Source organism: Eptesicus fuscus, chromosome 17, assembly GCF_027574615.1.
Source record: "Eptesicus fuscus isolate TK198812 chromosome 17, DD_ASM_mEF_20220401, whole genome shotgun sequence".
NCBI lineage: Eukaryota > Metazoa > Chordata > Mammalia > Chiroptera > Vespertilionidae > Eptesicus > Eptesicus fuscus.
This window is the reverse complement of record NC_072489.1, coordinates 24,273,268-24,301,261: the sequence shown is the minus strand read 5'-3', so window position 1 is coordinate 24,301,261 and position 27,994 is coordinate 24,273,268. Positions and strand designations below refer to the sequence as shown.

Below are 27,994 nucleotides of genomic sequence, written 5' to 3'. Positions count from 1 at the left end.
GGTATAATTTTGATTCATTCACTTCGGAAGGCTAATGTTGTGTTGGCTGCTGTCATTTTTTTGTTTTGTTTTTGGACAATCTAAGAGAAAAGAGGTCAGTGCCCATCTAGAACATCTAATTAGAAAAAACGGAAGAGAACATAAACTGAAAGAGATATGATAAATACTTATTATAGATTCTGTCTACAAAAAGTTTTTTAAGAATATATTTTTATTGATTTTGGAGAAAAGGGGAGAGGGAGAGAGATAGAAACATCAATGATGAAAGAGAATCATTGATCGGCTGCCTCCTACACGCTTCACACTGGGGACCAAGCCTGCAACTCCAGTATGTACCCTGACCGTGAATCCAACTGTGACCTCCTGGTTCACATGTTGAGCGCAACCACTGAGCCATGCTGGGCAGGCTACAAAAAGTTTTTAAAGGTAACTTATAGGAAGTGAAATTTATAAAATCCTAGCAACTTTGAATAAAAACATTTCTAGAGTACCTTCATTAAATAAAATACTCGACACAATTTAAGCTTTTCATCTAAACACGTCTATCATTGATCACTATATTATGATACAATCATAATTATTGATAAATGTCAAGTGTTGTTGCCTCTATACCAAACTGTCCAAGAAAGACAAAGTTTAGTTTTAACTATTTTTAGTTTCTTTTGTAACCTCTTGTGCTGTCAAGTGCCCAATATACCATCATCACACTTTTAAAAAATTCTCCTTTTGGGTTCTCACTTTTTGTAGAGGAAATCAGATTCAATAGCTTGTTGAAATGATGTCTGAAGTAGTCTTTGTGTATGGGACTAAGAGGTACTTTTATAGGTAAAGTATAGTAGGACTACATTTCTTTTTAAAGATGTTTTTATTGATTTTAGAGAAAGGAATGGAGAGGAAAAGAGAGAAACACCAATTGGCTGCCTCCCGTACATGCTCCAACTGGGGATTGGACTGGCAACCCTTTGGTACATGGGGGGAAGGTAGGGCGAGGGGAGGCAGGGAATTCAACTAATTGAGCAAACAGGCCAGGGCTATATTAGGACGATATTTCATTCAACAAATTTTGAACACGAGATGTCAATTACTGTGCCAAGAGGCTGGTAATACATATAAGAGTTTCTGTCCTTGAAGATTTTACAGCCTGTTGGAATATACTCACACACAAATCAATACAATACAGATTAAGTAAACTTTTATGTAAGATATGCCTTCTCAAGGCCATCTACTGTGACCACTCTATTTAATACTCTAACCTGCCTCTCCCCTCTCTATTTCTAATTGGTCTTACCTTGCTTTACTATTCCCTTTTGTTTTAGTAGTAATTAAACTGTCTTATACTGTATCATTTACTTATTATATTTATTATCTACTGTGCCTCCTATAGATGTTAAGCTCCAACAAGGCAGGGAGTTTTGAACAGTGCCTGGCACACCGATAGTTGTTAAATGAATAATAGTACAGCAGGGAGGTCTGGACTAGAGTTTTAGATTCAGAAGATAGGGTTTTAAATGATAGCAAGAGCATTGGAAATAGAAAATTTCTTAGGGTGAATTGTAAAATGAAGATAAAAAGACTCTGAAAAACCACACAACATTAAACTAGAGAGAGGCAACAGTTAGCAAAAGAGGGTTGATAAATAGAAGGGAAACCTGAATAGAAATGTCATATAAGCAATAAGAATAAAGAATTTCCAAAACTGGAAGCGAGGAAGAAGCCAAGCTGCAATAATTGAAAATGTTATTGGAAGCTAAGAAAATAGAGATATAAAAGTTCAGATAATACTTTTAATAAATATGGTGATGGAAGATTAAAAAGTGAAGAAAGGGAATAAATGGATGTAATGACATAACTTTTTAAATTTTAGAATGCAAATAATTGAGTTAATTTACATAACAAAAAGGAAACAACAAACAATACATTTAAGATTTGGTAAGTGGAGCAAGGTATCTGTGAAGATGGATTCCAGACCACAAAGACAAGGATAAGCCTTTAAAAATACAAGAAAAAGAGAGAAAAACCAAGACTAAAACAAAAAAATCGAATGAGTATAATCCACTAGGGATATATCCTAAAGATAAAAAAACAAACAAACATAAAAGAAAACCCTGCCACAAAAAATTTAGACTGTTTTCAGCAACTACACTGTTGGTGGTAATGTTAGTGTTGTTATTCTAAGTCTGATAGTTGCTTAATGCAGGGTAAAGCAAATTAGTAAACATATGACATTCTCATTCTTTCATTCCTGAAGTTGCTGAGAACTTTCAACTTTTTAGAACATGACTACTGTGATTAGAATTGACTACATACAGTGAATTCTAATACTTTTAAAATTTATGCACATATGCAAACTTATAGAAAAACATCTAGGGATGAAATAATATAATTAGTGGGATTTGCTTTAAAGTAATACACAAGAATAGTAAGACAAAAGAAATATTGGCCATGCACTGTTAATTGTGAAAATTGGATGATACAGGTAACATGGGAATTCACTTTACTCTTTTATGTATTACTTATTTATTTTTATTTTTAAAATTTTTTACCATTTTATGTCTTAAATTATTGGGGAAGAGGTTATCACATCACACTTCTGCTCAAAACCCTCCATAGGCTTCCCCTCTAATCTTAATCTGAACAAAAAACAGTTTTTACAACAGTCTACAAAGCCCTACTTAACCACCTTTATTACCTTACTACAGTTTTTAGTAATCTCCATATACTTGTCTCTTTGCCATTCTTTGAATGTTTTCATTTTAGGGTCTTTCCACTCTTCTGTCCCAGCTAAGACTTTCAACCAGATTTTACTTTTCTCTGTAGAACTTACGGTCTTCTAATATACTACAATGTTTGATTGCTGTCTGTCTCTTCTCACTAGAAGGTAAGCTATATAAAAGCAGGGGTTTTTTGTTTTGTCCTGTTCATGGTTGTACCTTAAGTATCTTGGATTTTTGCCTGGGACATCGAAGGTGTCCAATAGCTGTAAAATTTAATTAGTCATAGAAAAAAGGGGTATACATGAAACAAGGAAAAGAGGAGGTAAATAAAGATACAAAAATAGGTATAAGGACAGGAAGTTAGGGGGGGGTTCCTGCTTGAATCTCAATTTCCTGTGCTGCAGGACAAAGGTCATCTACTAAGAGAAAAGGAGGAAACTGAGAAGAGAATTTGGAATTAACTCCTTTAGAAATGGAAGCTAGAAAGGAGCATAGAAAATGATGCCAACTGGCCCAGGCCAGGTGGCTCAGTTGATTATAGCATTGTCCCAATAAACCAAGGTTGCAGGGAGGTCAGGGAACATACAAGAAGAAATCAATGAATGTATAAATAAGTAGAACAACAAATCTCTCTCTCTTTCTCAAGTCAAATAATAAAATAAAATAAAATGATGCCAACTAATATTTCCATTGAGACTGGAGACAATATAATGATACCAAAATAAATAGGTGTAATTTTCTCTTACAATGTTAACCATTTAAGGGGTAAGGCTTTCCAAAAGAAATTTCTGCAATGATAAAAATGTTACATATATATCTACACTGTCCCACAGTTATTTCAGTATATGAAATGTGGCTGCAGTGACTGAGGAACTGAATTTTCAAATTTACTTTTACTTAATTTAAATAGCCACATGTGACTAGTGGCTACCAATAAAGAGGAGTGCATTTTTAGGGTGTAAAAGAAAATAGCCCTGGCCAGTGTTGCTCAGTTGGTTGGGTGTCCCATGCACCTAGAGGCTGCAGGCTTGATTCCCCATAGGGGGTGTGCAGGAAGCAGCCAATCAATGGTTTGGTCTATGGCTCCCTCACCCCCAACCCCCTCCCCGCCTGAAAAGCAATTAAAAAATCGTAATAAAATAAAAATAAATTACAGTACGTTTAAAGGCAGATGTGACAAAGACAAAGAAGTAAAGGAATTAAGGTGCTGATAAGAATGGTTGAAATAACATATTATAGGAGAGGTACCTTGGCTGGAACAAAATAACAACAAAGAAAAGAATAGGAATAGGCAGGAAGTTCACCAGTTATGTGACTCACTGGTGAGGTGGTAAAATCTGTGAATGACATCTAGTTTATCTGCTCAGGGTTTACAAAACAATTACTTCTAATGGGTTTCTTGGAAGTATATGAACTAAGATTTACCCGACCAGGTCTATTTATTTTCTGAACTCCTCCCATATCCTTCTGTTTATCACCAAATTTTATAGGGTATAAAGTTCTTTCCTATATATTCTCATAGGCAATGGCAACATTACCATGAGGCAGATATGGCATACCTAATTTTATAGATGAAAAAATAAAAAACTGTTAAGTGCTTATATGCCTTGTTCAAAATTTCAGACAGTAAGCAGCAGAGTTGAACTCAGCATCTGGGTCCAAGTTGACCTGTTGTTCTACCACCAAATTCTGATACCTTTAATAGATGTAAACTTTTGCCTACCCGCAAAGAGCTAATATTTCCTAAAACACATTTTATGTGTGTGTGTGTGTGTGTGTGTGTGTGTGTGTGTGTGTGTATAGATATGACGGTTCTCTGTTTTGTTTTGTTTTTGAGATTCATATTTTATTAACAAGCAAATGAAGACTATCCCCTATAAACTCTCATTTGGTATGAGAAGGGCAACATAGAAAAGTTGCTGGCTCCACAGTGATGTGTGAAAGGAGTCCATCCAGGTATTTCTTTAAACAATGATTTTGTTAATAAAAAGGGGGAAAAAGCCATATGATTTCTTCATGTTACATATGTAAAAGAATCCAAAAGAAAAACTTTTCAAAATTCTGCAGACTCTAATCACATGTGTAAGGTGACCAGAATGTCACTTTCATTCAGTGAGAGCCACTGCTCCCCAAGAGCAATAGCCTCTGAGCAAAAGAGTTAATACTCATTAAGAGTGTCTGCTCAAGGAATGGAGAGACCTTGATCTTTAAGAGCCTGAACTTTCAGCTTCTCGGCTTCCAGCTTGGTCTGCTGTTCTACCCTTTGTTCTTCTAGGATTTCTTCAATGGACACTTGCTGCAAGGGTGTGTCACTCTCCTTTTCCAAGTCCAAATTGGTCAATGCTTCTCAACAAGTGTCCTTCCATCTTGCAGCATGACCAAGTGCTTTTTGTTGATGTCCTCAATGACGCTGGCAGTACCAGGCATATAGTTCATTTTGAGCTGAGATAAGGCTGCAATGTAAAGCAGCGAAGGGCCTTAAGGACGCCCACCACCTCCTTCCTCCTATCTTAGTCGCTGCCTTGGTGGGATTGGGACGGGAACCCAAACGGGGACCCGCACTTCTATACCAGCTTTCAGCCGCCAGGGCACCCCTTTCTCTATTTTTAAATGTGATTCATAAAAACTTAAGTACAAAAGTTTACTTATACCTATTTATGTAATAAGACAATGGCAAAGAGATACTTTGGGAGTGATCAAGACCAATAAAACAAATCAGTAGTTCACCCTCTTCTTTACAGTACTGGTAGGGAACATCATTAGCTACACACTCTTGGCCAGAGAAGTCTTATGAGTCAGTCCTTCAAAACACTAACAACATGCCAGTCAGATGCTACCAATTGATTCAAGTTTGCCTGACATAACATATATGAAATAAACATTAAGAAAAATTCTCAACAATAGGCTTTATAAAGGACTGGAAGGGATTGTTAGTATGTGATGGAGCTTAATTCCTTGAAACCAGGAGTGGATGTGAGAGAAAAAATAAAAACCCATCCTTCTGAGGTACTTGAAGTACGTACTACATTTTGATAGTTTATATACTGAAAAATGTCTTAAAGATCATTAAACCTAAAGATTATATATACATGAGAAGACCTTATGCATCCAGATATTTTATTCATCCCTGTTGTTATACAGAATTTTCCATATCCAAAAATGGTATTGCATCAATGGCAGAGGGGAGAAAGCTTATTAATTGGGAGCCAATGACATGTTATTTCCCAGGCAAAAAAAATCTAGAAAAGCACTGGATTTAAAAACAAAAATACCTTACACTAACTTGTAAATTTGAGATATATGGGTATCCCTATTTAAATGCAAATATGATGGAAACATATTACCCATTTAGAATTAACTTTTATCAAATAAGTAGGCCTAAATATCTCAAAAAAAATGTATGAGTGATATAAAAAATTTGATCTGGAATTAACCTGATTAGGTAAGGAGTCATGGGCAGGAGAAAAATCACAATATCAAGATTAAAGAGGAAGTAGAGCTGGTAGGCCACTGTCTGCTGGAGGCCTCTCTTCTATGCTGAATTCACAAGCCTGCTTTGAAGGCTTCCACTTTTTCAATTGTCTTAATCTACAGTCCAATAGCTCTAAATAAAGGGGGAGGAGGGTGCACTAAAAATGTGTGGGGGTTTTACCATTAGCATAGTGACTGGGAAGCAGGCTACAGGCATTTAAATGTTCTAAAGCCAGAGATGTCTACCATCCTACAATTCACTACAAAGCGAAGAATCAAATATCAATAGTACCTATGACTGTTAATTTTGTGTGTCAGTTTTGCTAGGCTATGGTATCCATTTATCTGGTCCAACACCAGTCTAGATGTTGCTGTGAAGTTATTTTTTAGATGTAGTTAACATTTCTATCAGTAGACTTTTAGTAAAGCAGATTACTCTCTATAATGTGCTTGGGCCTCATACAATCAGTTGAAGGACTCAAGAAAAAGAATGAGGCCCTGCAAAGAAAAAGAATTCAACCTCCAGACATGTTTGCCAGACTTTCCAGACTGCTTCTCTGCCCTGTGGATTTTACATTTGCTTGCCCCCAAAATTACATTAGTAATTTAAAACTACCCAGCCTCGCACCACTCCCTTTCCTGGACACAAATGCTTGCAGGCACACACATCTTTTTAAAAAAATAATTATTGCTCACACTTTACATAGTCATTTATGTGACACACTCAGTTCTTTTGTTAACCCTTTTGATTTCCATGAGAACCGCTAGTGGAGTCAGTGTAAGTGTTCCCTTTATTTATTTATTTATTTATTTATTTATTTATTTATTTATTTAATTGATTGATTGATTTCAGAGAAGAAGGGAGAGGGAGAGAGATAGAAACATCAATGATGAGAGAGAATCATTGATTGGTTGCCTTCTGCACAGCCCCTATTGGGGATCTAGCCAGCAACCCAGGCATGTGCCCTTGACCAGAATCGAACCAGGGACCCTTCAGTCCCCAGGCCTACGCTCTATCCACTGAGATAAACCAGCTAGGGCAGGCACACACATCTTAATGGTTTTTATTTCTCTGGAGAATCCAAAGACAATCGCTATTGAGAAACACTATTAGCTTTCCTTATCTTTTTCCCATCTTCTAAACCCTTGCCTTCTGAGAAAAATAAAGCCAAGAAAAGGAAAAAGACAAAAATATGTGGTATTACTGCATTAGTTGATTCCAAAGTACAGGACATTATGAATATACCTCTATTTTATAACTTTTGGCATGTTGCTATAACTATATTTTGTCTCGCCCCTGGTCTGAAAGAGACTCAAATATTTTATGTCTTTAAATCTTAGCATCTAGCAAAGTGACTGGCACATAGCAATAAATGAATGTCTTTATGTTATAGTTCAATAATCACTGAATCTTTTTTCATTGAATCTTAAAAATGTATCTTCTCTAAAGGCAGGTCTGTGACAAGAGTTACACTCCAAATACTGTATACTTTCATATGATTTATCTTAAGATTTAACAATCATTTAGACAAATTATACAGTTGTAGAAAAGTGAAATAAAGTGGTACCCTAAGTCATTAGAACAATGTGGTATCAGCATAAGGGCAGACATATAAACTAACAAAATAGAATAAAGAGCTTAGAAATAAATTCTAGAATAAATGGACAACTGATTTTCAACAGGGGCACAACGATTATATTCAATAGGAAAAAGACAAATATTTCCAACATATGGTGTTGGAAACTTGGATATCCACATAAAAAAAAATTAAGTTGGACCCTTACCTTATAACTATTTTAAAAATTAATTAAAATTGGGCCAAAAGCTTAAATATACACAAGCACTAAAACTATGAAACTCTTAGATGAAATTTTTCATGACGCTGAAGTTGGTATTAATTTCTCAGCTATGATACCATATGCAACAAAAGAAAAATATGTAAACTGGACTTCATAAAAATTTAAAAACTTTATATATAAAAAAAACTATTAAGAAACTGTAAAGAATTCAGTGTTTTTTAAATTAAAACCCAAAGAATGGGAGAAAGTATCTGCAACGCATCTTATCTGATAAGAGATTGATAAAACTCCTAAATTCAACAATAAAAATAAACAACTAAAAAATGAGCAAAGAACCCATTAGGATGGCTATTATTTATTTATTTTTTAAATATATTTTATTGATTTTTTACAGAGAGGAAGAGAGAGGGACAGAGAGTTAGAAACATCGATCAGCTGCCTCTTGCACACCCCCTACTGGGGATGTGCCCGCAACCAAGGTACATGCCATGCCCTTGACCAGAATCGAACCTGGGACCCTTGAGTCCGCAGGCCGACACTCTATCCACTGAGCCAAACCGGTTTCGGCTAGGATGGCTATTATTAAGGAAATGAAAAACAAGTATTCTTAGATATTGAGAAATTGGAAACCTTGTTGGTGAGAATATAAAATGGTACAGATACTGTAGAAAAGAAGTTTCTAGATCTTCATCAACAGTAAAACACAAATTTCCAAATGCTTCAACAATTTCATTCTCAGATGTATGTCCATAAGAATTGAAAGGCAACTGTGGAAAACAGTACAGTGTTTCCTCAAAAAATTAAAAATGGAATTTCCATTTGACCCAGTAATCCCACTTCTAAAAATACACTGAATGGCCAGATTATTATAATCTCTGAACGCATAATAATCTGGCTACTCAGTGTATATCCTATACATAATAAGAGGCTAATATGCAAATTGTCCCCTTGACCAGGAGTTTGACCAGCAGGCAGGCCAGCCAACCGCCCATGTCCCCTCCCCCAGGCCAGGCTGGCCGGACCCCACCCATGCATGAATTCATGCACCAGGCCTCTAATACATATATATATATATTCACACACACACACACACACACACACACACACACACACACACTCAGTGGCCAGATTATTATGTGTTCAGAGATCATAATAATCTGGCCACTCAGTGTATATCCCAAGAAAACAGAAACACCAATCAGAAAGGATATATGCACCCCTCTGTTCATAGCACAATTTACCATAGCTAAGATTTGGAAACAGCCTAAGTGCCCATCAGCAGATGAGTGGATTAGAAAACTGTGGTACATCTACACAATGGAATACTACGCTGCTGTAAAAAAAAAAAAAGGAATTCTTACCATTTGCAACAGCATGGATGAAACTGGAGAAATAAAACAGTAGTAAAATAAATCTCACTCATTTGTGTAATATAATGAATAACAAACTGAGGATCCAAAATAGAACCAGAGTCATAGAAGCATCGAACAGACTATTCAACTTATGAGGGAAGGCAGGGGGTGAGGGGATAAGAGATCAACCAAAGTACATGTATGCATGCATAGGAGCAAAACCAATGAACAAAGATGGGGGGGCGGGGGGCCCATACTGGGGGGTGGGGGTGGCCGGGGAGAGGTCAATGGGAGAAAAAGGAGACTTATATAATACTTTAAACAATAAAGGGTTAAAAAAAAAGAACTGAAAGGCAAGACTCAAACTTATATTTGTATACCAATGTTCAGAGCAGCCTTATTCATAATAGCTAAAGGTGGAAACAACCCAAATGTCCATCAATAGATCAATCAACAAAATGTGATTCATACATAAAATAAAATATAAAGCCATAAAAAGAAATTCTCGAGTGAAAACTTAAGAGACATAATAGGTGAAATAAGCCAGTCTAAAAAAAACAAAAAAACAAACAAGTATTATATAGTTCTACTTATATATGATATCTAGAATAGGCAAAGAAAGTACACACCAGGAAAGTAGAGCAGTAGCTACCTGGGGCTGTGGAGAAGACAGTATTGAGAAATGGGGAGTTATTGTTTAACTAGAGGCCAAGTGCATGAATTCGTACTCTGATGGGGTCCCTCGGCCTGGCCTGCGGGGATTGGGCCAAAACTGGCAGCCTAATATCCCCCGAGGGGCCCCGGATTGCGCGAGGGCACAGGCCTGGTCGAGGGACCCCACCGCTGCATGAATCCGTGCACCGGGCCTCTAGTATGTATATAAGATCTTTGGTTAATCTTTCCCCACCCTCCCCCCGCCCCCCTTCCCTCTGAGATTCATCAGTCTGTTGTTCCATGTTTCCATGCCTGTGCATTGAGCATCTGCCCTGTGGTGGTCAGTGCATGTCATAACTACCGGTCAAATGGTTGGACACTTAGCATATTAGGCTTTGATAGATAGATAGATAGATAGAAAGATAGATAGATAGATAGATAGATAGATAGATACAGAGTTTCTGTTTGGAATGATGAAAAGTTCTGAAAATTGACAGTGGTGATGGTTGTACAACATTGTGAATGTACTTAAAGTCACTGAATTAATACTTAAGTGGTTAAAGTAGTAAGTTTTACTGTTTGCTTCTTTCCAACAAATGTCCATTATTCACTATTACATGAGGATAAAGAGGTTGAGGTCACTCAGGTGGCTAACCCAGTGGTCAGCAAACTCATTAGTCAACAGAGCCAAATATCAACAGTACAACAATTGAAATTTCTTTTGAGAGCCAAATTTTTTAAACTTAAACTTCTTCTAACGCCACTTCTTTAAAATAGACTCGCCCAGGCCGTGGTATTTTGTGGAAGAGCCACACTCAAGGGGCCAAAGAGCCGCATGTGGCTCGCGAGCTGCAGTTTGCCGAACACAGCTTTAGACTAAAGGCAAAACATGAGCATTAGGCCTTAGTCAATAACTAATAAGCCTTGGGGCTGTTTATTCAGATATTTGAGGGCCTCCTGTTTTATTTTCAGAAAGATATGTACCCTGCCTTCATAGAGCTTACAATCTAACGGGGGAAGGAAACACACATAGAAAAATATAAATAGAGGCAAAATGTAGTTAAAGTAGCAGACACCAGAGAGGTATATCTACCCTGGTTGTGGGATAAATATAAAGGGGGATGTGTAATTAACAAATGAACAGGGGTTTTTATTTTTAGAGTAAGTGACTCCTAAATTGTCTCAGAATGAATTATAAATGAGCTAAGCCACTAGGACAACAGGACTGGTTAAGTATATGGAATCAAACTAATAAGCAGAATGTGTGTTGGATGGTCCCCTTGCAGAAACCCTAACTATACCTCCTTTCCTGCAAAGGTGGAATGATGATGAAGGAGCCTTTTAAATCATATTTAGTTGGGTTAGCCCAGTGGTCGGCAAACTGCAGCTCGCGAGCCATGGTTTGCCGCTCTGTTGACTAATGAGTTTGCCGACCACTGCCTTAGGGAAAAACACTTAAAAACCATTTTAATAATGTACTAATGTCTTTAACCTGAAGTCAAAACTTCTGGGTAAGGGTAATGCCTTACGCAGTGGTTGGCAAACCGCATGTGGCTCGCGAGTGGCAGTTTGCCGACCACTAGCCTAGGGAACAAATAAGTTTGAAAATAATACACAGATTTGGAGTACAGATTGATGCCAGTGATTGGAAAGTCTAGGAAAGTTGTGCAGGCATAAAATTAACCTTTTGCACTCGGATGTCGAGTGTGACTCGACAAGGTTAGCATCAGTAGCAGCTCTTTTTATACTCTGAATGTATCAATAATTTGAAATATAAAAAAATCCAAATAAATAAGTTTGTATGAAAAGAAACTCCAGTTTTTCATTCTACTGCTGCGCTTTGTAAAATCTGGGGTATTTAAAAAATTAAATCCCGAGTAGAATAAAGGAATCGAGAAAAAAGCGAGTGCAAAGGGTTAAGTAAAGAAATTAATTTTATATTTAGGAAAGATGTCAACTCTAAGAAAAATCAAGTGCCAAACAAAAGAATAATGTGCAAATAAGAGACACTTCCCATTTGATGGCTGACAAAGGCAGGGTGGTATAGAACTAGTATCTTTGATTCTAAAGTTTTTGGTACAAGTTCTGTTTAGGTTACCACTAGCTGTGTGAACTTAGATGCCAAGTCACAATGTCCCTAAATCTCACTTTCTTTGCCTATAGAAACTGCTATTGTATATCTCTCCCTACCTCATATTTCTTACTTCTTTCAAAGCCCTCCATTCCCCTATACTCTATCTCTAGTTTTACTAAGAAACACAAATATTAGATCTAAAAGATCTTGTAAGGGTGGGGGTAGGTGGGAGAATAAACACTGACACACAAAAGTCACATGGAAACTAGTATTATGAGAAGCAAAACTTATGAGTAAGCAGAAGAAACCTGTCTGCAGAAAGGAGATTGAGGAAGGGGATAAAAGAAGGAATAGAATATGTGACTCGAGTTCCTGACTTTCTAGTTCCTAATTCCATTTTGAATAAGCTTTAGCTGAACTTTCCTGCTATGGATGTCCATGACATTGCCTGTTACATATTTATAATATCCCACAACCCTTTTTAATTTAAGTGAGCTTCTATTTCTGCTACCCATTTATTTGTAAGTTACTTACCAAAGACTTGTATAAATTAAATAAATTTATATAACCCAAAGGCATTACAGAAAACTAAGATAATAACCTGTTCTCATAAAGCTAACATGAAAATCAATCAAAATAATGAACATGAAAATAGTTTGGAAACTGTTCAACTTTACAAATGTAAAATGTTAACAAACTGGGAAATAGAGCTTTAGTTTTCAGGTTTTAAATAATATGGCTATGAGGGTACATAGGAGATAGATGGTGGTGGGAAATAAATAAATAATATGGCTGTGCTTTAGCAAGAATCTGGAATTGGGAAAAAGGAATAAATAAATAATATTAATACATTTTGACTGGCAGAAACCAGAAAATCTTTCTAAATGGTAACTAGTGATGGCTTAGAATATTTGAAATCTGATGTCTACAGCATGATTTTACATACTTTAAATTCATAACAGCAGGCACAAAAAATTCAAAAGAGTCTGGCAGATTTTTCAGCATATGATCGTAACAGATTTGGTACCAGGAGAGAACTATTGCAGACTGTGACTTATGAATGTTTTTAATCTGAATATTGCAGAACAGCTCACACTTGTGCCAAATTTCAGTCAAAATAACATGTTCCTGGACTCCATGGGTACATCTTCAACACACAAGTTTTGCAACCAATTTTTACAAATGAAGAACTCCCCTTTTAATGGCAGCAGATATGTATTTGGGGTAAATCAACATACCTGGATTTAATGGGACTTTAGTAAGCATATTTATAACTAACTTTGAAATTATGCCTATATAAAATCTGCAGATGGGAGATAAAGGAATATTTAAACAGAGTAAGGGCAAAATTACTAAATATTAAAACATGATGTACCAACTTCAAATTTTAAAAAAGCCCACTTAAATAAGGAAGTACAATGACTGTTTTAGCTACTGGTTCCCCTTTTCTTATAGTTCATTCTACTTTTTAGGTTTCAGCTTGGTTCCACTATTGCAAGCTGTCACTTTTGACTAGAAATGGAATAAAGCCAAGTACGACACAATAGTAGCTTCCTGCTCTGGCCTCATCTCCTAGACCACCCCCAGGCCACTGCCTCCCAACAGATGCTGATCCTACCAATATTCCACCAGCAGTCAATTCACAGCTATGGCTATGATCCTTTATTTTTCACACTCATGGTACAGAGTATTATCATGCTACAAGCTTACAATTCTCATTTTTAATGACTTTATGGCAAGAAGGCGTATGTAAATTTCAGTCAGATGTTAATATGAAGGTAAAGTGAAATAAAGGAAAATGCATATAAAAACTCAGGGACTAATTGACAATGTGTTCAACTTCTGTCAAAATACAATTCAGAAACAAATATACAAAAATACAGAATACAAAGCTGTCATTAAGTAATATTAATCCAAACAATACTGCTATTACAATTTTACATAATTGTGATTTGCATTGGCACTGCCTAAACTCAATAGTCGCCTCTTTTAAAATAAACCTAGATTTAGGTTGAGTGTCTCTCATCCATGAGACTAAAATAAGTCAGAAATTTCACAGAATTATGGCTCCAAGTGTTCTGAAAGGAACCTAAAAGGTCATTTAGTTCAATTCTTATTCAAGGCTCAGAGAGGACTTCCAAACTTGTAGTACTCATCTACATAGCCTTATTAGCCCAAAGCCAAACAAACTTAAACACACACACACACACACACACACACACACACACACACACACACACACCAAAAAACAATTCTGTAACTTGCCTGAATATCACTTACACTTTTTGAAATACAAATAACTATCGGCAGCAAATGGAGCTTATTACCTATATTTCCCTGTGGGGGAAAAAAGTATGTTTTGTGGAAGGTAATACCACACAAGGTTCCGCATCTTTTAAAATATAATTTTCTTAAAATAATTGTTTAAGAAACCACCATGGAATCTTATAAATATAAAAAAAGGGAGAGGAGAAGAAACACTACTAAGACATGTCCTGTGTTTTACATTGACCATAGCTTATACTGAGAGTGATAGTTTATCTAGCACCAGCTGCAGAAAAGAATAGTAAGAGCCCCAGAGAAGACAAATAAGACATTGTTAAAAGTAGGAGGGGCAGAGTAATGACCAATGGTAGTAGTGTATGGTAGGAAGAGTTTAAATATCTATCAAAAAGGTTTAAGATAACATCTACAAAAATGAAAATTTAGGGCATGTCTAAATAGCTACCTTCTACTGAGCAGTTTCTATGTAGTAATAAACTCTTTAATATATCATTTTATTTATTCTTCATAACAACCAAAGGGAGATAGTAAGGTTATCATATAGATGAGGAAACCATTTATTTCGAATGCTTTAGACTTTCCCAATGTCACAAACTAACAAACAACAAAGCTTGAATTTGAAACCATATCTACATGAATTGACTTGAAAATTCATGGTCATCAAAATTATGCTAGACTGATGAGTCTCTAGGACAAAAGACTCTAGTGAAGACCCAATCAAGTAACTGCTTCTAATATATTACAAAACAGATGTCACTGTTATGGAGAAAATTTTGTTACTCTCTTGCTTCAAAACTTCTAATAATTCATATGCCCTACAAGATAAAAGTAACTGTATTTAGCGATCATTTTCCTCTGACCCCAGAATACTTATTTATTTAGTATGATGCCTACTATTAAAAAAACTCTCTTCTCTAGCTAGGCTGTTATTCTACTTTCCCCTAAATCTACCTTCTCTATCACTGAGCATGCTGTCCTTTCTGCCAAATGTCTGCATTAGGCTCCCTATCTTGCATTTCCATCTCTGTTAAGATGAATCCCTTTCCAAGTTTTACCTCCTTCATGAGACTTCTTTTACCATTTCAATCTTTACTGACTTCTTTGTCTTTACTATGTATTTTACTTAAATCAAGCTATTTCAAGGAAATTGTTTTTATGTAAGTTCTTATCATAGAATATAACAAACTCCTTGGGGGGAAAAAAGGACTTATACTTTTATCAACTTTTTAAAAACATTAAGCAACTAGCAGGATGTTGTGAATGGGAAAACCACAAAATTTAAATAACTGTTAAATGAATCAAGTCAGTGAAATACTTCCAAGGCCAGACATTAAAAAAAAATTAGGGGTAAGCCTAAGCATAAAATTTCCATTTAAAGACTTCTTTTTGGGGGAAAAACCTAGTATCAAAAGTCAGTGAAACACCAAAAGCTCTCTAGCCCCCACTTCTCTAATCTGGGCTATGTCTATCACAACTACAATGCAGATGCTCTCATTTATGGTGGTATGGGGGTGCGTTCTACTTCCATATCCAGTGTTTCAAATAATTCTTACAAAACATCTCTCTTAAAATCAAGTTTAATTATCATTGCAAAATTTTTAAAAAATCTAAATTTTTATCTTTAACAGATAGCAACAGTTTGCTGGGATGTTTCTGGAAATCAATTTATTTTTTTCTTTTAGTAAAATTAATAGGTGTATAACAATTTTTAATACCAGAAAGAAAAGGAAACAAATCAGAGAAATTCTGGGACAGAACCATTTACATAACTACACTAATAAATCCTGGACCAGGTAAAATTCCCATTTCCTCTGTAAGAATGTTATAGTTTTAAAATGCTCTAAAGTAATATATCTGAAGTGAGAGTAAAGAAAAAGTTTTTTTCTACCCACCCAAACAATACTAACACGAAATTCTGTCTATTTCACTATTAGCAGTATCATCTTAGTACCCTGGGGGGGGAGGGGGGATGTGCTTATAAGACATATTACTATCAACAAGATTTTTAAACTTTTGTCAGTGGCTCACTTATGGTAAATATTTAATTTAATTCAAAATATAACATTTGACTAGTAACAACCAAACAACCAGCTAATTGGTTTTTTTTTTAATCCTCACCTGAGGATATCTGTCCATTGAGAGTGTAGGAGAAAGGGAAAGACAGAAATACTGATGAGAGAAACACATCGATTAGTTGCCTCCTGCAGGTGCGGAGCCTGCAACTGAGGTACATGTGCTTGACCAGAATCAAACCCGGGATCCTTAGGCCCCAGACTGACGCTCTGTCCACTGAGCCAAACCAGTCAGGGCCCAAATAATTGTTTACCTTAGCTGACTAAGGGCTAAATTTCACCCTCAATCACATTATCTCATCTTGGTTGTGAAGTAATTCCAAATTCCATAAGATAATAACAAAAATTAGAAGAAATTAGGAGAAAAAAAAAGACATCTCTGCTATGCCGGAAACAAATCAGTTTCACTAAAAAGAGAGATGTTGACAGGAAGCCAGGAAGGCTGGTCAACAACCTTAATTGCTCTAACCACTCACCCCTTTAGTTGAGACATTGTTAGCTGAAGCAGCCTCCACCTTTGTTTGTCCCATGTAAGTTTCTGTTATTTCCTGCCTAAGGGCTACATGTATATTTCTGTTTATCTTGCCTAAGATGTTTTTCCCCAAAGCCTCAATAAAAGGGATGGCAGAGCCAGAACAGTCAGTTCTCCCACTAAAGGTGGACTACAGCCTGGCCCCCCATTTCGCCGAACTGGAACCACGCGGGACGTGGAAAGGGATTCCTACACTGCTACACTCCACTATTTAAACTACTGGTAACTTATCCTGGGCAATCAATTGAGTTATTTTTAGTAAACTAGGTATATTGAGCAACAACTATCTCAGGGATTTTCTGAAACCACAGCAATAAATTTATATAAATCAATGATGGAAAAATTGTGGATCAAAATGGACTCAAAAGGGGAAATGAACTTTCTCATTGAAGGACTAAGGAATGATAGATATACAGATCTGTTAAAGTCCAGACACATCCAATAACTAAATAATGTAAGACTCTTCTCTGTTCAACTTTTTCAGCAATATTTAGTCCAGGTAATAAGAAAATACTCAGGTTTACTCCACCCATTTTTTTTTCCCTTTAACCAGCAGTTCACAGCACAATAATATCTAATGTTTAATAAGGTAGTTCAATGTCTATATTCTGTGATGACAGACACTATAGTATTAATAATCTTATCTCTAAACTTTGATCAGTTTATTATAACCCACAACTTCAGATAGAATCATTCCTTCAGGTCTAGGATGATTCTACCCTATTCTAGTGAAAAATGTCTCACAATAATTAATTTTAAAAATACAATAAGATAAACATAAAGCATAATTTTGAACAGGCACATTCTGCTTCAAATCTCTAATAGTTTTAAATTAGTGCTTTTTGTATTATTCCTCCATTACCATTAAAAGCAAAGAGGATTGTTATCCCTGGAAAATTCTGGACTAATAAGGCAGACTAAACCCCCAGATGAACTGATATCAGTCATGCACAATTTTCAGGTAAAAAATAATTTTTATATCCTCTATGAAGCAACCAATCTGAAAACTGTAGGTGTTAATGACCAGAAGCCAAAATCCAAGGCAAGATGATTTCAAAATCATGCTAAAAGTGCAATGTCATATAACTAGTTTTTATATTAATTTGATCATAACTTTACATTTTAATGGAAACATTTTTTAAACGTTTGTAATCACCCTCCAAAGTAAAGCAACAATACTAAAGAAATCATAACCCAAAACTATAAAAAGCACCTTTAAAAATCAATTATTCAGTTTTTTTCCTTCCTTCTCAGGCAGCTGAAAAACAGGAGAATATGCAGAGTTCCCTCCTACTTCCTCTCTTTTTCCCCCCACCCCTTTACTTCAAAGTTAACTTCAGCCAGGCAAGATCAGGAAATCTAAAAGGCAGAAGCAAAAACTCATTTGTGTGCAAAAGGAATGAAAAAATAGAATTAACAATACCATGGTATGCTGCTTCAGTTGTTTAACTTAATATGCATCCATTATACTGTCTATAAGATGTTTATTTAACTTTCTTTCCAAAATATTAAAAACTATAATCTATGATGGCTGTATCGCAATCTCCCAACTACAGGTCACTTAAAAAAACTGACTATATCGACTAACTTAATACATGCCATCTGATATTCAATGCATTGAGATCATTCAGAGAGGTAAGTGTAGGACTCAAACTGGTGACCTAAAAGTGAAAATATCTGTATTAATTCCAAGTATTCTGTTTCCTAACCATTATCTTACAATATGTTATCATTGTGATATACTAAAAAAATAGGAACTAACCCAGAAAAAAAAATAGGGCTATGCAACTATCAAAGAAACTAAAGGGAGCATATTACTACAGAATAAAATGCTGAGAACTCGCCCGGCCGGTATGGCTCAATGGTTGATCACCGACCTATGAACCAAGAGGTCACGTTTTGATTCCTGGTCAGGGCACAGCCCGGGTTTCGGGCTAGATCCACAGTGTGGGGCATATAGGAGGCAGCTGATGAATGATTCTCAGCATTGATGTTTCTATCTCTTGCTCACTCTTTGAAATCAATAAAAATATATTTGAAAAATAAAATGAAATGCTAAGAACTCAAGTGGAAAGATGATAGATGGAAATTTCCACTACAAAAAACATTTAATTAGATTTACAGCAAAGCATCATTTGTGGGAATTTTTAATACACTACTTATGTGTGCTCATCACTGTATAGACAAAGGCCATTTCCAAAGACTTTTCCTCATCACAAAGTCTATAAAGGACAATTAACACCTAGATTCAGAAGAAATTGCCTCATCAGACGATCAATGATTCTCTCTCATCATTGATGTTTCTATCTCTTCCTCCCTCTCCCTTCCTTTCTGAAATCAATAAAAATATATTTTTAAAAAAGGAAAAAATTGCCTCATGAAATTTAAAGAAGAAAACAAGGAGACCGTTTAAAAACCTGTTCAAATTTCCCCAAACCCTTCTGACTTACACAGGTTTACCCTAAGATTAAGATATATCAAGACACTACAAAATCTATGCCAGTTACAGCTGCCATGTTTAAGATACCAAGGAATTTAATGTACTGTTTGGACAACTGGTTGGAGAAATGCATTCTGGGATAAAGCTATTCTAATTATATTAACTCAAATTGTTTCCTTTACCTAGAATATGTATTTTCCAAATTCATTTAAATATTTTTAAGAACTACTAAGCCATCATAGGTCTCTGCAGTAAATTTTCATTCAAAACATTACAGCAAGTCTACTATGTACATATATTTTTAATCCAATTAAAATACTAAATATAAAAATTAAAACACAAACAAAAAGCTCAATAGTAAACCAGCTATTACTTCTAAAACTAATAAATTCTAAAGATATGCTGGATCCTAAATCAAGTGCTCTTACTCCTTCCAATTTCTAAGAACTGCAAAGTTACATAATTCCTGAAACACAAATGGTTAAAGTGTCAAGTGAATCACTTTACTTCTGGAAGAAATAGCATCCTTGTGGGACAGAGGTCAACTAACTTATCTATACTAGCAGAGCAATATAAGTAGCTTACTAATAAAGATAATCATATACTTCACCAAAACAAATAATACTACTCTTATGCCTTTATTTATTATTATTTTTTGTTAATCTTCACCTGAGCGTATTTTCCCCATTGATTTTTAGAGAGAGTGGGAGGAAGGGAGGGAGGGAGGAAAGGTGAAAGAGAGGGATGGGAAGAGGAGAGAGGGAGTGGGGGAGGGGGAGGGGGAGAGAGATTGAAATGGATTGGTGCTGGGGATTGAATCTGCAACCCAGGTATGTGCCCTTGACCAGGAATCGAACCCAAGACCCTTTCAGTGCTCAGGCCAACACTCTTACCACTGAGCAACACCGGCCAGGGCTTGTGCCTTTATTTTTAATAAACGGATAGAATTATCAGACTCTAAAACAGTTTTAAAAAGGAGAAGAAAAAAAACCCACACCCACAAACCTATGAAATGTTGGCACATTCTTTCAATCATTATAACTTTTAATGCACATACTGTAGAGTATTAGGCCATCTGGCAAAGGGTTTAGCTTTTTAAAGTAATTTCTACATAATGATTTCACTTCTCTAAATCAAATCCAAGCTGAAACTTCCAGAGTGCTTGCTAATCAGAAACCACAGATTTTTACCTAGACTCGCCTAGTCTAATTCCCACTAAAATAAATAAAACAAATTATAGTTAAGGCATATAGTAAGCTAAATGGCATTCACAATTAAAAACAAAACAAAATAAAACCCAAGGGAAAAGCTCTAACACCTCCACTATTAAACTGGGACTTGCTATGAATTTTTGGCTACACACAAAGTATAAAAGGTAACAAGGACAAAAATGAGGCCTTTTATTAATGAAGTAATGTGAAAAGACCAAAACACATCTATGTAGAGTTTAAAATAGGAAGTGATATTTGACTAAGGTAACTATCTCATTTTAGTAGATCTAATAGAAGCTGCAAATAACTAATTCCCTAAGTATTATAACTCCACACACAACAAATCGCTGCTCATTAACTCAAGCTCATGTTCTTCCCATAGAAACAATGCCTCTAAAATTTTATTATTGAAAAAACAAACAAACAGTATTCTGAAATGAATTAGGAGTACTGACTTTCAGCCCCACTTAAAAAAAAGTCAAACTAGTTCACTTATCTTTTATTTCAATGCAATTACTACCTGGTAGGGCTGAAAGGCACTAATTGTTTTAAACATATTAAGAAAAACCTATAAAATATACAGATTAAATTTAACCTAAAATCCAAATATACAGAAACAAACTTCTGTGAAATTACTTCTACCATAAAAAACTGTTAGCATGTTATAGAAAATTTAACATGTAGCTTACACGACTTTTGATGAGTTTCTTCACATGATTTAAATCCAAAAGCCTACTAGAAAATGTTTTCCCAATTAAATGTATTCGTATTTTAATTAATCACAATCTAAATGAATATGCCCACTTAAAAATAAAATGAACTATTATGCTAAACTGATATGTATGCATATAGTAAACACTAATTTCATTTAATTACATTAATTCATTCAACTCTTTTAGAGCTGGAAAAAAAGATAATTTATTCTAATATCTAATGAGTTATTTTCTAACAATGATTATTTAACATAGCAGGGACTTTATTTTGCTCATTTGTGTATTCCCAGTGACAGAATGCTGCCTGACTCATAATAAATTCTCAGTATATACTGGTTGGTTGAATAAATTAATAATTTACCCTATAATCAAAATGAATTGGATTCCTTGCACACCTACATGTTAGCTGAAATTGAGTATTTAAAAGAATTTCTGAATATCAGTGAAGTTTAATGAAGAGTTAACTTTTAAAAGAAACCTAAAATTTCTTACCTGGTAGGGCTGAAAGGCACTATCTTCGGTTAAAAAATCCAGTTGTTTATCTACAAGGAATTCTACTGCAGTGATTGAACAGGGTACATGCTTTTCAACCAGAGGTTTGAATATCTGGTAAGAGAAAAAAAGATTTTCTAATGGTTATTTTCTGGGTTTTACCCTAAAAACATGAAGGGTATATAGATACATTATAATACATTATAATGTATTACTGTCATTATAATGGTTTTAGGATATCAATTAACATTAGTTTTTATATTATAATCTAGGGTAATGTTTTTATTCATACAATAGATTTTGTATTTATTAAAAAGGAATGAAGTAGATTTACAAAAGATGATCAAAAAATTTTAATATATTAAGCCCCAGTTTATTTTTTATGGGGTATAATTAAACATAATGTGTATAAAAATTTCTGCTAAGATTAAAAAAGGAGAAATTACTTCTGAAAAAGTAAACTGGGTAAAAATATTTACCCCATCTCATTTAAACATTTTTTGAGTATTATTCTTTATAAAAGAGAATAGTTACAATTTACACACGTAATTTCTTCCCAGCTCACTTACATCAAGGATTTTCAATGATCAGGATGCATCTGGTCTTTTAACTCCGCCCTGTGTACTACCCACTCCCCGCCCCTGTCCCTACCCAAAGCACAAATAAAAATCCAGCTGCTTCAGTAAGAGCCACATGGGGGAGGGGAACAGGAAAAGGAGATGTAAGAAGTATTACACAAAACCCACCTTTCAGTCAAGTCTTTCTAGATCGCCACTACTTAAAAAGGTGGAAGGGGTGGGGGTGGGGGTGGGGGCGAAGAATTCATGTTCATTTGATTAAAGACTCATCTTTTACATAAAGGATTTCACTCATACCTTGAGGTGGGGGAGGGAGTGAGAAAGGCAGGAAACGAAGAGGAAGGAAATAAAGGTATTATGCATGCATTTTTTAAAATGACTGTAACACTCACTTTTGAAGTGGAAGCAGAGTAGAAACCAAGTGTCTTATATCCATGATACTGTTCTAAAACTTACAAACCATGGCTTTACTATAATAGAATCTAAGTTTGTAAAATGGTATTAACAACCAACTCAGTTTTTAAATTACTTTTATAAAGAATAAAATTTTCTTGCTACAAGGCAACCGTGTGACCGTTTCTATGTAACCCAAAACTTTTGGCACACAGTAAAAATCCCAAGGAGATCCAAAAGCCATAGTATTTCCCCCCATCTCTTATTATGTCTTAAATCTAACATCTTGGCAATCACAATCAACACTCTGAGGAAAAACTTTTCAAGATTCTTAGCTCAGAATGGCTCTTAAGGAGTTAATTTCTATATTTATAAAATTCCTTTTACTAGTAAAAGCTTTCCATTCAATTCATTGAGGAGCCTAACAAATAGGTAATACGAGAATAAGCATTTAAAGCATGCCTTATTTCTACACTATCCACACCATGAATTTGTAAGTAATATCCTCTTTCCTAAATTAAAACATGATAAAAATTCTTACATTCCCACTTAAATGTTCAGTATTTATGTTTAAAAAATAGAATCTCAGTAAGATTCTTCCTCCCCTGTCCTAGGGCTGACCTTTTAAGGAAATGTACAACATATATATCAAAACTATTTTTATTTGGTTAGAATCACATTTCAAAACAGACATTCCCCCATTATTTAGCTATCTCTTGCTACTACTGTTGCCATCTAACACTTTCATTTACCAAGACTAAATCCCTAAAATTATCATTTCATTAAATCCTATTCATAATTTTACCCAAGAAATGACTAAAGCTTGTAACCCAAGAGTATTTATTTTATTTAGACTCTAAAATGTCTACCAGTATATGACTGATTGACATGAAATACGTAACACTTTCATATTTTATCTTTGTTTAGTTTTTAGTCAACTAGAAAACACTGGAACCTTCTACAGAACTTTTAATCTTTGAACTTTAGCAAATGTTCTATTTCTTTTCAAATAGTACCAAGTCAGGTCACCACATGAAGGTTAACAAAAAGGTCTACAAAAGGTATTATCTAAATGACTAAGGATACAATTCAATTAAGTAGGATTTGAAAAAAAAAAAAGCAAACTTCTTCTGAGTGCCTTTTTCTTAAGCAAATAATACAGGTGGTTTGCATTTCCTATGCGACTAAGTAATTTTATAATATGAAAAACATTCTTGTGAAGGGAATCTCTCAGAATTCTTGTTTTTCAAGGTACATCAAGAGTTCTAAGGGTACATTTCAACAAGCCAACTTATAATTTAAATTACTGAGTTATGTAAAAAGCTTAGTTTCTAGACCAAAATTAAAAATAATTTCTCATTTTACGGTAACATTTAGCTACCAGAAATGTAAAAAAAAACCCCTACTTTTATAATGTTCTATTTCTGATATATGAATACTTACAATCATGTACAAATGGAGGTCAAAAGTATGCTATCCGTCTTAAATAGCAAATAGGGCCACAACTTGCAAAATTTAAATGTGCACTTATATTTAAACTACAAATATGTTCCCACCAAGTACCGATAAATATTTTTATATTTTTAAATAAATATTTCAAGATATTAAGTGAGAATATTTGAAAATATGTGACTGTCCCTACTTTATGGAAAACTAAACACAATATATAAAACTAAGTAGTTAAAACATATACTGATTTTTTAAAAGTGGTAAATCAACGATGTATCTGTTATTAATTTTTATAGCCAAATCAAACATTTAGAAAACATCATTAACTTAGAAATAAAAAAAAATGAATCCTACAGCTTTTATGAATCTGTACTAAATATTTCATGGGTATAGGTGCACTGGAATGTAAAGAAACTAGAACTCATGCATAACTAAGTAATTCAAGACTCTAAAGATATATCATTCTATGAGGAACTTCCATAGCCTAAGGGGAAGCAATGAGTTACCATCAGATGGAAGCCACAGTAGAATATAGCCCTAATAAAAAAAAAAAACACAACCTATTATTCCCATCTGATAAAAGCCTTCGAAAATCTAAATTAAATTAATTTAAAATTTATACTTTTTCAATTTTATCATTGAATTAAAGAGTTTTTTAAGATACTCTGTCGGTGTTAACAATACTTTAAAGAATAGTCTGCAGCCAAAATAAATAACTTAGTTGAGAGCCTGCATTTCTAGAGCCTGCATTTCTAGTAGGGCCTACCACGCTATAGGAAGAATGCTTAGAACAACTGTATCCTGTTTGGGGCTCCATGCTGCACCACATTCCATTCACATGAGGAAGAGGCAAACAGATGAGCCCTCCTCGAAAAAACATTTTTAAAATAAATCAGCTATACTTCTCCAACATAACTCAGCTGGTCAAACAAGCCATGTTAAAGCTCAACATTTAACATTTAACTGGAAATTCATGGTGTTTATGTCTGCAGTCCGAGTTTTTAACAAGCGCCGGTTAACATTTAATTTCTTTTCCAAGTAAAAAACTTGGGCTCATTAACTACAAAAATCTGATATAAATCTTGCTAAAGAATATACTGAAGCAGAAAACAATCTAAGCAACATTTTATAAGTTAAAAAAAAAAAAAAAAGCGGGGGCGGGGGGTGGCTGTAGTGACTTGAAAGAACAAAGTCCAAATTCCCACCCAAGCAGGTCTATTGAAAAACACGATACTGTTAGCAAACAAGTTGGGGGTGGGGATGGGAGTACATCGCACACAAAAAACCTCAGAAAACACCCCCCACTCAAAACATTATATTCTGAAAAACATAATCTGAAACATTTTTCTGTAAACAAACTCGTTTTTAAAATAATCTTTTTAAAGTGTTGTGAATTTACCCACACAATAAACTACTTTCTAAACAAATGAAATAGTTAAAAATTCTTAAAAGTAAGAACACTAAGGCTAGATCTATAAAAGGCAGTGACCTTAATACCTAAGACCGAGAAGCAAAACCAAATGTAAATTAAGACAAAAGAAAAAGGAAGCAGAAAAATACAAACCGTACTTTGTTCTTGATAATTTTAAAGTATCTTTAAATCTCAGAAATCCACGACCCGGCTTTAAAGGTCAAGAAGTACAGCTGGTATTTCCATTTTGTTCTTGAGCAGTATTTTTTATCTAGCCTAAATACTATTTCAGTCTTTCAAAAAAACGAAACAAAAAAATCACACAACACAAACTCACAGGCAAATGGCTCTCAAACCAAGCATTTCTGAAATCACTTGCAACGTCGTCATTGTATAGGAGGAAAAGCCAAGACCACAAAACGAAGCAGAGGCTGTAACCTAACAAATCTCCGACGAGCAAATGACGATTTTCTGTCTGCTCCGGCTCAACCCCGGCAGTGATGAGGATTACAACTCGCTCTTTGTCATCAGCAGTGTGGTGTTAACGACTAAGAAATCCTGCAGCTGAAGCACTACTGCATCCTCCGATCTGGGTCAGGATAATTTCTCCTGAGGTCGCTTACATAACCAGTAAGATACTCCAAATAGAGAGAACAGCCATCCACCAGCTAGAGAAAGCCTTTCCCACTGTACTGTCTGCGTGGAAACAAACTGCAGTAGCTTCCAACAGTGCAGACACCCAAATGAGAACGACTACTTGGCTTAGGGCACACAGAGAAGGGAAGAGGCGGTGCTCTGTAAACTGTAACTAATCCCCGTCACAGGTGCTGATGGAGTCACTTCCAGCACGAGTCACATTACTGGTGATTACTCATTTGGCTGCGGCCATAGAGACTGGCTCATAATTTTAACAACAGACAAAGACAGACTAGTGGCTAGACTGAAAGCTCAAGTTTACTGTCTCCTTCATAAAGCAAATGCAAATACAAAGTTTTTTGCTTTCCAGATTTAACAAGGTTAGAAAGTGCAGAAAACAAATACTATATAAATCTCTCTCAAGTAGACAACAATTAAGCATAACTTTAAATCATCAAAAATAAGTTGTGTTTTCAAGTAAAAGACTTATTATTAGTATAATCATTTTTCCTTAAAAATATACTAATATAAACAACCTCAAGAAAAAAAGTTTAAAATAGTGTAAATGAAATCAAATGACATAACCAACAATCTCAGAGGCACTTTACTCAAAATAAAAACCTGGTAATATTAATTTTGGCAGATTTTAAAAAATATTCCTGGAACATTTTCATTCTTTATAAAAATAATTTAATATAATTTACAGTTATAAATAAACCTCACAATTTGAAAACATAAAATATATTTTCTGATGTTATCTAATATGTACTTTTTTAAATTTTATTTTTATTGATTTCAAAGATGAAGAGAGAGATAGAGACATCAATGAGACAGAACCATTGATCAGCTGCCTCCTGCACACCCCCCACTGGAGATTGAGCTCACAACCTGGGCATGTGTCCTTGATCAGAATGGAACCCGGGATCCTTCAGTCGCAGGCCGACGTTCAATCCACTGAGCCAAACTAGCTAGGGCTCTAATATGTACTCTTAATTTCTTTCTAAACTGGAATTATACCGTATTGTCTAGCGTGGTAGCCACTAGCCACACATAATAGCTACTAAGCAACAGAAATGTGATTAATCTGAATTTTGAGATTGTTTGCTGTATGTGTAATACACATGCTAAATATGAAAAAAAATTCAGATACCTGCAAGTGCCAGAAATTTTTAGATTTCTTAATGATGTATGTGGATTGTATTTTATTATAAATTTGGCCTATGTAGGTATCTCAATTTCAAGAAATCTAAAAATTCACATTGATTTTTTTTATACCACATATGCAACCAATTCATCAAGTCATGTTAAGAGAAAAACTTCAAGCCACCAGTCCTGTCAGTTTCTTTTTAAAGAAAAACATCAAGTTAACTATTGAAGATATTTTGAATTTAGTATATAATGGACTTGCACTTATAAAAATCTTGATCAATCCATTTTTTTGTTATAAATGCAAATTATGCATAATGGCTATTCTAAGAATGTTAGTAATATATAGCTTTAGAACACTGGTGGTGCTAAAATACAAAACTTTAGAAAGAAGTATTTTTCAAAGAATGAGTCCAATAAATATTAAATCATACACAACAGCCAAAGAAGTCATTAATAAACAACTCACGTAAGACATGACTATAAAACACTATATGGGGGAAAAAATAATTTTCAATGTCATATAAGTTACCAAAACCCAAAAAACTGCATAAATATGGCAGCCTTATTATG

At 34.9% G+C, this 27,994-nt stretch overlaps 1 protein-coding gene and 1 pseudogene across 2 annotated transcripts in view; both read right to left on the bottom strand.

Moving 5' to 3' along the window:
* JMJD1C (jumonji domain containing 1C) overlaps nucleotides 1-27,994 on the bottom strand; it is a 247,142-nt gene that overhangs the window by 63,514 nt on the left and 155,634 nt on the right. For both annotated transcript variants that reach the window (XM_054729260.1, XM_028151471.2), the window contains one exon: nucleotides 21,809-21,922. In XM_054729260.1, coding sequence (XP_054585235.1) covers nucleotides 21,809-21,922 — 114 coding nt within the window. The remainder of the gene's footprint in view (nucleotides 1-21,808; nucleotides 21,923-27,994) is intronic.
* Nucleotides 4,873-5,150, bottom strand: LOC114232916 (U6 snRNA-associated Sm-like protein LSm1; annotated as a pseudogene).